General features: G+C 39.6%; 1 protein-coding gene across 2 annotated transcripts in view; it reads left to right on the top strand.

Annotated features, from left to right (window-relative positions):
- PALLD (palladin, cytoskeletal associated protein) overlaps positions 1–12,109 on the top strand; it is a 486,054-nt gene that overhangs the window by 195,802 nt on the left and 278,143 nt on the right. For both annotated transcript variants that reach the window (XM_073606212.1, XM_073606220.1), the window contains 2 exons: positions 8,456–8,634; positions 10,615–10,681. In XM_073606212.1, the coding sequence (XP_073462313.1) occupies positions 8,456–8,634; positions 10,615–10,681 (246 nt within the window). The remainder of the gene's footprint in view (positions 1–8,455; positions 8,635–10,614; positions 10,682–12,109) is intronic.

Below are 12,109 nucleotides of genomic sequence, written 5' to 3'. Positions count from 1 at the left end.
TGTGTCTGCTACCCCCCTCTGCCAATCCCTCCATTGGCTACCACTCGCCCAACGAATTAAATTCAAATACTAACAATAAGTTACAAAGCCATCCACAACTGTGCCCCCAGCTACATCACTAATCTAGTCTCACAATACCAACCTAAACGTCATCTCCGTTCCTCCCAAGATCTCCTGCTCTCTAGCTCCCTCATCACCTCCTCCCATATCCGCCTCCTGGACTTCTCCCGAGCTTCGCCCATCCTCTGGAATTCCCTACCCCAATCTGTCAGACTGTCTCCAAATTTATCCACTTTTAGGCGATCCCTGAAAACTTTCCTCTTCAGAGAAGCCTATCCTGCCTCCATCTAACAACTGCACTATTTTCTCCATTAGCTCATCCCCCACAGCTATTACCCTTTTGTATAACTTGACCCTCCCTCCTAGATTTTAAGCTCTAACGAGCAGGGCCCTCTGATTCCTCCTGTATTGAATTGTATTGTACTTGTACTGTCTGCCCTAATGTAGTTAGCGCTGCGTAAACTGTTGGCGCTATATAAATCCTGTATAATAATAATAATAATAATATACAATATGTTGGAGAAGATGTTCAATCTGTCATGGATAATTGTAGCTGTTGGTATCATGTCCTCATGCTAGGTCCTGTCAACAGTGGTTGATGGAATATGATTTATCAACAAAAAGCAAAAACGGGAGGGTTCCATATGACTGAGCCTCAAATGAGTTCTTACTGACATACCTAAAGATGGCTGCTTTTATAATAGGGTATGGGGGTCACGTATGAAAGTTTGTTTAGCTCACAAACCTGAGTTTTGAAAATGTGTCTTTAGTAACCAGTGTTTTTGCTTACTGCATGTAATTGCTCCCTGTGCGATTACTTTCAAACACCAATGGATAGCTGCAGCCGCTGTCAGCCTTTCATTGCTTTGTACAGGCTTCCTGACTGCCTTTCTGCACAATTTTCTGCAAAATGTATACCATATCACAGCTGATCTGGCTATGTGAATAAGGCCTTAATGGTTGCTCTGGGTTACTATACTTCACACATCATCATTGCACTTCATATTGGATTATTAAAGCCAAAACCCTTTTTTTCTCTGTCAGGTTTTTACAGCTTTTGATCCAATAGGGAAGATTTACCCTCAATTTCTGTCCCAGTGTAGGGGGTCAGATGAACAGGAATTGATCAAAAGTTTTCCAGTGGAGATAGAGACACTAACACAAAAAACTTTTTCGTACAATATGGAATGGTTAAGTCATTTTAAGACATGTCTATGTCTGTGCCTTTACTTTATTATTTTTTTTCTGATGTCACAGGGGCAGGAAGCAGTGGGAGATCTCCTGGGGCCAATAACTGCAATGGGAGATTACAATGTAGGCCACAATAAACACCAAATAGATATTCTAAACTAGCCTTTCATACCCAGGGTTATGTGGAACCCTAGGGTTCCTCCAGAGGTTGCAAGAGGATCCTTAGAATGGTTGTAAACCCTTACAGACCACTTTGACCACTTTGCCTAGATTAAGGCTTACCTGTAGGTCCAAGAAATATCTCCTAAACCTACACGGTTTAGGAGATATTTGCAAAAAGACAGGCACCGCTGTCTATGGCGCATGTGCCGTAGACAGCGGCCTGCAGGCGCACTGAGCATGCTGCTGCTAACGGTGATATGCCGTTAGTGGCGGCTTCTGTGCGTATGCACGGGAGTTACGTCATTGTGGCTCCGGCCAATCACAGCGCCGGAGCCACGATACCCGGAAAGAAGATGGACGCTCCGTAGCAGAGGGGACAGCGGTGACATTGCTATGCGATGCATAGTAGCCCATTATGCTTTACCTTTGCAGGGAAACAAAGAGGAAGTAAACCTATCAGGGTTGAACAGGTGAAAAGGTTACCAATGTAAAAAACAGAAAAATGCCTGTAATCTGCCTAAAAAAAGTTCTAGAACTTGTTTGAGCTTCCGGTGTTTTGGAGCTTCTGGCTTCAAGCGTTTTGGAGTGGAGCTGTGAACCATCTCCACAGAGAATAACTGATAACCCATAGGCCTTTTACTTGCTGCAGATAATTAAAAAATAACGGAGCTATGTTGTACTGTTGATGATTTGAATACATAGCTAAAATGCAGAGGGTAATCAGGAAGATTAATAAATGAGAAGTACACAGAGTTTAATAAAAAGTAACCCTATTGTGTGGTTTTATAATTGTAGTGCCAGAACTCTTATCATATAGAAGCACTACTGCTGCTGTGCAGGCTGCTGGGATAGGAAGGCCTCACCTGGGACACACAGAAGCTGACAACTGTAATCTGGAACAAGCACTGGCTCCATTATCTGTTTTTCTTGGTCAGCACAACAACCCTGCTGCTAGGCTCCAATCCCAGCTTGTAATGCTTGGAAATCTAGACACACTCCACAAATAGCACTGTTTTTTCAATCACTTCTGAATAATGGTACTTTTCATTTCCTGAATACTTTAGTTGTCCATGCTAAATTATCCTAATTTCCCTTGACATAAAAAAAAAAAAAAAAAAAAAACATGTAGGTAGACATTCATCTGAGCTTCTGTAATTTTCTCCCTCATAGATTTGCTGTCTACATTGGATCTTATTACCTGAATAATAAGTTCAGGTAATCTATATCTATGTAATCTACATATTATCCTAAAATCAAAGCAAGGCCTATACAGTAAGTCATTGTATAGTGTTTAAAATTCAAATAGTGTATGCTGTGCACCTAGGAAAATGAATTAAACAGCAGCATTAATTAATAGATGTTATGTTATATTACGGATGAACTTCTGCATCAGGACTCTACCATAAATTTTACATTGGATGGAAGGTGACAAGCTTTACACTCTGCACCATGTGTATCAAAGCAGTACTAAAAACCAATAGTATAGTATTAGAGCCACCGGATTCAAACCTGTCGTGGTTCTCTAACACCCAGAGACTGAACTTTTGAGTCTGATTGGTGGGTTGGTACAAATTCACTGCCGTGAAATTCCTCCAGCGATCTATTCCCCACTCTGTCCTCACCTTGCCGTAGCCAGTCAGTTCAAAGAAAGCAACTGAAAGAACTATCATTTTATTATTGGTGTTGGCGATTCCTGCAAGTACTTGCTTTTCTGTGCCTAGGAAAGACCAGTCATACTATCTCAGGCTGTATACCAGGCTTCGAACCAGACACAAAATCTAGCCTTCTGCCATGTAATACTCTGGTATCAGAATCTCAGTGACTGGTAGTACCTCATGCAATTAAAGAGGACCGTCCTCTTGAACACACCAATGTAGTTTTGGTATTAAAACCAATAACGTTATTTTTATTTAGTTGCCCCTTATGTTTAATTTCTGCCCAGTCTCCATTATCTGCTCCCCTCAAAGTTTTTTTTGGAAACCTGCAACACCATTTAAAGAAAAGCATCATCTGTGCCTGGCTTTTTTTTTTATTCTCTGCTGTCCACTGATGATCAAACTGTATATCGGTGAACTGCGCCACGGATGCAGAAGTTGTCTTTGAGTAAAAAATTCCAGCTTAAAACAAAAATTTTATAATAGCACTAGCTCTGACCCCAGGTGCAGTAATCGTACGTCATCTGTACAAAAGGCTTTTTCCATAAAAATCTTGCAGGATTTTACAAAAGCTCACAAGATTTTGCAGATTACAAATTTTATCTGCAACAAAGGCACTAATGATATGACCTTCCAAGGCCTTAATATACCTAGAAGTAAAATACATAAAGTTGTAAGTACAAAATAAATAAATATTCCAGATGTTTAGGTATCAGGTTTTTAAGTTTGGGAGGGAAAGGTCCAGTTTAAATGTATAGAGCAGGGTTTCACACAAGGGGATCATGGAGTGTTATCTAGAATTAGAGAGAGGGAATAATGAATTTTTTATTTATAAATGTTCTTCATCAACAACTTAAATTATAGGCTTATGGATACACATCTGTCTAGAATAAATAGATATTTAGTGGTCTGGTAGACCATAGATTTGTTGATCTTTATTTCTTTACTTGCTTATTAAAATTAGGGAAGTATAATTTTTATTCATTTTAACAAACATTTTTATCAGTTTTAGCAGGAGATACAAACACTTTTCAGCTTTAGTTAAAAAAAATGTTAGTTAATGTATGCTTCAGTTTTTTGGTGCTAAAACATTTGGCTATTCTCACTAAAACATACAGCAGAGACAATCTGATAATAACATGATATGGATTAATCATCAGGACTCACCGCCCTGGCTCCATTATTATCTTCTACTTAACTGGAAAGATTTGCATGTTGTACTCTGTCTCCTCATCCTCCAGGGTACACTAAATCCAAGACCCATATGTCTTAAAATACATAATACATTTTGTAATGTCTAACTGTAGTCAAATGAAGGCTAATAAATGATATTTTTGGTAGGACAATGTTGTTTAGCTTATAGATTGCGGTCATACTCCTGGTAAACCAGTCTTTTTGGTCTCAACTATGCTGGTGTTGTATCTATGTTTATTGGTGTTGTACCAAATCTTTGATTAATTAGTCAAAATTATATTTCTGTTCCTCATTAGGAGTCCATACAGAGCAGGCTTTTCTTTTCTCTTTGTTCTTTTTTTTTCCTTTGCTTATTCACTGCTTTATAGCAACACCAGACATACAATGAAATGGACATTACAGAGAATATAAATATCATTGAATAGAACTATCATTTCTATAGGTTAAGAACAACATTCGTAAAGGTCTAGGAATGCAAGTAGTGCAAGAAACACGGGTATGACTACCTGCATAAGCCACAAACTAAGCAAATGCAAAGAAAAATGCAGGGCAAAGTTAGGTGTTGTTACTTCCTCAAGCACCAACCTTTGCAACCCGCCACCCTAATAAGATCTAAAGGACAAAGCTGGCCAAAAAAATCAAACTGAGGGGGCACTAAATTTGGAGCACCCAGAAAGGGTCAGCTGGCTTTCCTTTACTCTTTTTCTCACATACCACTTGCTACCTTCAGCTACGTCATCATTTATCAGATGTTGGGCAATTCGTTTAAAGGCCATTGCCCAGCCCAATTTTTTTAGATGCTAGGAAGTTGAATTATATACTGTAGTTAGACACTTTCCCTACCTGGATCACCAGCTTTACCCAACAGCCGTAGCTAAAAGCTGCATTTTAGTGTCAATTTCCAAATCCAATGTGGAAAAATGAGCTGCAGTCCCTTTTTCTGTTAGACATAAAGTGCATGTTTTTTTCCTAGTTGAACTACGCTATATACTATATGACTGTTCTGTGATGTGTGATGAATGTCTTCAGTTCCATTGCAGCTACTACCACCTATTAAAGCACCCTAATTTCACTCACCCATTTCTGCACTGTGGAGTTTATTACCTAATGTGTGGTCTGTGATGTTCTCTCTGCAGTTGAAAAGAGACTAGAAAGAGGGGAAAGGGTGTGACAATTTAATTCCCGGAATGGACTGTAAAAAAATAAAACAAATTTGTAGGAGCATTGTCGTGGTGGAGAATCCACTTGTAAGGACAGAGTTCAGGTCTTTCCTCCGAACAGATTCCTGTAACCTTTTCAAAATTTCCAAGTACCAGTGTTAATTAACTGTTGTACCATGGTCTATGAATTCATAGTGAACTATCCCCCTGTGATCAAAAGAACACACTAGCATTAGCGTACAATGGTTTTCACCCTGTCCACATTTGCATCCTTCCTTTGCAATTTGGCTGCCCACTTCTTGCATCATCATAAACATCTTTCTGCCCCTCCTTAATCCGGCTATGCCATTTTAAAACACTTTATTTCTTTGTGGAATGTTCACCATAAGCCCCTTGTAACAAAGTTAAAGTTTCACTCACATTTTTTCCAATTTTCACGCAAAATTTGAAGTTAATCTGCTGCTCCAGTTTCATGTCATTCATTTTACATCAACAGCACAACGCATACACATGTTATTTCTTTTACCAATCCATAAAAACGGAGTCAACTGGTCTGTCACACCTCATATACTGTATACCATACCTGGCTAATGTTTCTGGAAGCTGGAAATCACTATAATAGACACCACTACTCCAGTGATCAACACTTACTTCCAGATCAGATCTCTTGCTGCGTGGCTGGCCTGCTGCATTCCAAACAAAGGAGGGCAGTCGCTCAACAATGGCGCCATTCAGAGAACGCTTTCCATTTTCTGAGTAAGTGCAAAGCTTTGTCTGATTGGAAAAGATGGAGAGGTGGAGCAGTGACATTATGCTCTCTAACTTGTCCAATCAGAGAACATTTTGAAAATGCAAAGCGTTCTCTGAATGACGCCTGTGCAAACAGGCTGACCTTCCATGTTCAGAATGCAGCAGAGCAGCCGATTGGCACGGTGCCCAGAACCAAGTGGAGATCACGGAAGTAGCAGTGTCTATTATAGAGATTCCAGGTACCTGGGGCTTCGGGCAGGTATGGTAGATACGTGGTTACTTTGGTCCAAGATGAACCAACATAACTATGTATAAATTGCCATACCCGGAATTCTACTTTAATGTTATTATGTATTCTTTAAAAACAATTACATTTTACATACATCATGCATAACTATCCTGCATAACTACCTCTGTCTTGATATCAACCCCTTCTGACCTGCAGCACCAAGACTGGGTCAGGGAGTGGCAGCACTTGTACAGTGGAAAGCAGAGTGACCAGAGATGACTCACTATTGTGCTGCTTCTCCTTCATTATCCACTGAGACTGAGCATGATGTGCTGAGAGTTTTTTAATGCAATATGGCATTTGGTGCAATGCAATTCAATGCAATATGGCAGCAAGGAGGCATTCTGTACACAGTTGATGTACAGAACAACCCCAGAAATGTAATTTCTTGCTTGTGTGATTGGCTTACTGATATTCCCAGAAATTTGCACAAAGATACAAGTCAGGTGTTGGGCACCATCTGCAAAATTTAATTTTTGATGAGATACTCCGAAATGGTTAATCACTACTATAGGGATTCAGACATTGCCATTTTTCTCATTAGAACACTGCAAGTGCATCAGCTGATTACTAATGAAAAAGTCACTCCTATTTACATTCTCTTTGTAAATTGACACAAACAGACAGCATTTTCTTCATAGCAACAAAAGGTAGGAATCTGCAACAAAGTTTGTTAAAATCCTTGCAATGTACATAAATCACCTAGATGTGAATGCTTTTTTTTCAACAAAAGTAGAGTTGCTCTTTAAAGTGATACTAAAGTCTCGTTTTTTTCATTTAAGAATAACAAACATGTTATATTTACCTGCTCTGTGCAGCAGTTTTACACAGAGCAGCCCAAATCCTCCTCTTCTCGGGTCCCTCACCGGCGCTCCTGACCCTCCCTCCTGCCAAGAGCCCCCACAGTAAGCAGCTTGCTATGGGGGCACCCGAGCCGAGCCGCTGCTCTGTGCGTCCATTCAGACACAAAGCCCTGGCTCGACCCCATCCCCTCTCTTTCCTCATTGGCTCACTGGCTTTAATTGACAGCAATGGGAGCCATTAGCACCCCACTGCTGTCTCAGCCAATGAGGGGGGAGAGTCCCCTACAGCTGAGACTCTCGTGCAATATTGTTGGATCAAGATGGGGCTCAGATAATTATTAAGGACTGAGGGGGGCTGCTGCACACAGAAGGTTTTTTATCTTAATACATACAGTAGAATCCATTAAGATAAAAAACCTTCTGACTTTAGAACCACTTTAAGTGAAGGTGTTGCTTTGTTCAAGGCTAAATACATATATGACACATATTAACGTTTATTTTGCTGTGCTTTTTTTGCTTGTTTTACTTGTTTTTATGAACAGACAATAAAAAATAATTTCGGTCTATCGTCCATATGTTATACTGTATTAAAATGCTTTTCATTGGAGCTTTACTGCATTCTCTGGTTTCTGTGGGTCCCAGTGATTGTAAAGTGGAATATATCAGTTATTGGGGTGCTATTATAATAATGTATCTGAGATTGTAAGCTCTAAGGAGCAGGGCCCTCTGATTGCTACTGTATTAAAGTGTATTGTATTTGTACTGCCTACCCTCAAGTTGTAAAGCGATACATAAACTGTTGGCGCTATATAAATCCTGTATAATAATAATAATAATGTAATTATGTAATAAGGAAGATTCTTGCTGAAGCCTAGATAACAGCCGTGTAGATTATCCCAGAAGATACCACACACCAGGGCTCATTAATCCGCCTTTCCTTATACAGACGCATTTAAAAACAAATTGTCTTGTCTTTAAAGTTTATTTATTATTAAAGTACAAAGCATTGATAGAGCTCAAATCTATTTTTCTTGAATCCATCAGGTTAATGACTCAGTCATAGTCAGACCTGTCATAGTCTACTAGTTTCTCCATTACGAAATTTCTTTCACTTGTGTGTGCCTTTACCCCTTAGCCTCTCCTCCCCCCTCACATGCACTTTAAATATCTGAGATGCTTGTATATCTCCAGGTGGTTCTGCGAAGGAAGAGAGCTGCATAACTCACCTGACATTAACATCTCCTCAGAGAGCGACGGTCTTCAAGTGCTTGTCATTGCTGAGGCCTTCGAGGACGACACCGGGCGCTATACTTGTACGGCATCCAATTGGCTCGACTCTGACACATCTTCAGCTGAAGTGTTTGTAGAAGGTAATGTTTTATGTGCTCATAAGCACATTGCAGTTTCTTGGTGGGCAATGTGGATGAAAACCTTGTGCGTATATTCATCCAATTATATTCATTTTTTTCTGTAAACAATAACAAGGCCTCAAGTAAAACAGGAGCAGAGTCTGCTTTGTCCATAGCAAACAGTTAGATTCCAGGTATATTTTTCTAGTGCAGGTTAGACAATGAAAGTAAGGATCAGATTGTCTGCTGATGGACAATAATCTGCAAAGTCATTTAAAATATTATTTCATAAACAGATAATATTAAAGATGAAATGTAGCATTTCTATTTATTTTTCTATACCTGTAAAAGAGTTTGGATTAATATATAGAGTCCTGTCAGATTGTGCTAATTGTATTTTGTATAGTTTGTAATTAAATATATGTGACAGCCATGTTGTCTGATTACATATGTAGGTAGGCATTGCCTTTCTATAGTCGTGTTGCACAGTGTTGTTTTGTTTTCTCACTGCAAGGTCTACCTGACAACATGTTTTGGATTGTAAAGTTGGCCATATACATTGATTTTTTTCATTCAGTCCACAGGTAAAAAATATACAGATTCCTCTACCCTTGCTAAACAGCTTGGATGGACGAATTTCCTGATTTAGTTACTGTATTCTGACTGGATGCATCTGCTGTTCAGATCAATGATTCTCTGCCTGGCTTCTTCAATTTTTCATGCAAAAGATGCCAGGTGGGAGGATGTCTACATAGCCACCCATGGAGTAAATTTCGATCAGTACATCGCGATCCAGCCAAAATTCATTCCGTGTGTGGCCAACATTTTTTGGCCATGCTTCTCTTGTGGGTCACTGCAGTGCACTGCAGTGTGACCAAGAATCCACCGAAAGTGAAAATAAAATAAATGACCAAGTTTTGGGTGGACATCACAAGAGTAGTTGAGGGGAAATCTTCTAATAGGGACACTAGTTCTGGTGACACCCCAGGATTCCCTCACTTTGAAGGGATTTTCTCTTTTTGGATATGGGACAGGAAGTGAAGTGAAATCTCCCCAAGGGGACACAGATGTAAAAAAGAAATAAACCAACAGAGATTGGGATATGACCCTTCCTTACTCTATTCAAAACTGTAAGAAAAAAGTTTGTTTTTACTGACATTTTAAGTCTTTAGAAGGAGTTCATAACAACAATGATATGCTCACCAAGTTAAAAGGCCATAATACATAATAGCTAAGGTAAATAATAGTTTGTGACAGGAAAAAAGAATATACAACAAGATTCAAACAAAGGGAAAGTTAAATCGATGAAATTGTATTGTTATGCTGTATACTAATTACTTATATTTGGGTTACTGTGCTCTATATTTCCATTATACTTAAAGTGTATTTAAAATTTTGCCACTTAGTGTTTCTTATATGTTCCCATTCACACAGCGTTACCTTTTTAGATGTTTCTTAGGAGAATGTATCATGGTATACTGCAAGCATTTACTGCAGATGGCAAGCTTCTAAATCTTTGTTAGAACATAGATAGTGTTCAAATCTAGTTCACAGCTGATAATGAGATCTGCCAGCACAGTACAGAAATGCTTAATTATAATACTGCTCTACTTTTAAACAAAGAGAACTTAACATTTGTCCAGTCTTGAAGTTTTTACATTGGAGCATTCAAAATGGTGAGCCACAATTTTTAAAATGTTTTAAGTTACATGAATATGTTGCAGATATAAGGTAATTGTTATCCCAATGTGGCTGTAAAAGTGAAAATACACTTTCAGAATGCTACTTCATACACAAGGCCTCACATATAAAGTGTCTGATGGAAGAGCAGTCTGTAATTCCTTTCCAGCGACCACTCAGTGCCCTAACAGCAGGAAAGGGCGATTCTGACAGGCTGCTAGAAGATAGGTACAGAAAGCCATATAAAGAGACACTTCATACACGATGGCTTTTATTATGCTTGACTGGGAAAGTATGTAATGTTCCTTGTTATTATTTCAGGTGCCAGTTCCTCTGACTCTGACAGTGAGGACTTTACTTACAAACCAAATCCTGGAACAATGCCTCAGTGAGTAAACATTCTGCTTACTGGAATTAAGCAAATTATGTTAATTATGGATTATCCATTGAAACACAGTGAATGTTTTCATCTTCATTTGCTTTATTTACCCAGTTAAAATTTTTGCAGATAATTTAATGAGATGTGCATGTAGGCAGAAATGATTTATTCCAAGTGCTAATGAATAATCTGTGCACTGGCAAAAAAACATAGGCCAGTAGACAAAAAAAGCTGGTAAAAATCCAATGGCATGGATGCAATGGTAAGGGGCCCCCTATAGTGTCTCCTCTGATTCTCTTCCCATTTTGTAATAGACAACAATACATGTTTGAGTGCAAGAAATATATTTGTTTACACCAGGGATCTCCAAACTTTCTAAACAAAGGGCCAGTTTACTATTCTTCACTCTTCAGGGTAGTGGGCAATGGCTTTTAATTATCCTGTACTAGTCAGAGTAGAAAATGCCCTGGCGTCCAGTGGGAGTGAACAATGCCCTATCTTTTTTGTCAGTGGGAGGAATAGTGCCCGATTTTTGGTATCAGTGGGAAAAATACTACCCCATCATTGATGTCAATGGAAGGAGTTCTACCACATCGTTGGTGTCAGTGGAAGGAATTCTGCCACATCATTGAGGTCAATGGAAGGAATTCTGCCCCATCGTTGGTGTCAGTGGAAGGAATTCTGCCCCATCATTGGTGTCTATGGAAGGAATTCTGTCCCATTGTTGGTGTTAGTGGAAGGAATTCTGCCCCATTGTTGGTGTCAGTGGAAGGAATTCTGCCCCATCATTGAGGTCAATGGAAGGAATTCTGCCCATCGTTGGTGTCAGTGGAAGGAATTCTGCCCCATCATTGGTGTCTGTGGAAGGAATTCTGTCCCATTGTTGGTGTCAGTGAAAGGAATTCTGCCCCATCATTGGTGTCAGTGGAAGGAATTCTGCCCCATCATTGGTGTCTATGGAAGGAATTCTGCCTCATTGTTGGTCTCAGTGGAAGGGATTCTGCCCCATTGTTGGTGTCAGTGGAAGGAATAGTGCCCTATTGCTGGTATCAGTGGGAGGAATAGTGTCCCATTGTTGGTGTCATTGAATGGAATAGTGCCCCAAGGTCCGAATAAAGGCAATCAAAAGGGCTGCAGTTTGGAGACCGCTGGTTTGCACTATACTTTTGTCAGAACCTGGTTCACTCTCCTCTCCTCTGTGTCCATAATATCTATCTTTGCAACTTAACCTCTGCTTAGTTCTCTACGGAAGCAATAAGTGACACTTCTGCTTTCCATAGAGTTGTTCTAGATTGATATAGTCGTTGTGAAGTAGGGGGTCTCAAAGTGTGAAGAAGCAGAGGAGTGGTATGTGTGCTTTGGGTGAACTAAGAAATGTTTCTTTAGCCAAGGGTTCCTATAGGATGTGTTGGAATTGAACTTAAATCACAGATTTGC

The sequence above is a fragment of the Aquarana catesbeiana genome, linkage group LG01 (genome assembly GCF_042186555.1).
Source record: "Aquarana catesbeiana isolate 2022-GZ linkage group LG01, ASM4218655v1, whole genome shotgun sequence".
In the NCBI taxonomy this organism is placed as follows: domain Eukaryota; kingdom Metazoa; phylum Chordata; class Amphibia; order Anura; family Ranidae; genus Aquarana; species Aquarana catesbeiana.
The sequence above is the reverse complement of the archived record's forward strand: the minus strand, read 5'-3'. Positions and strand labels throughout refer to the sequence as shown.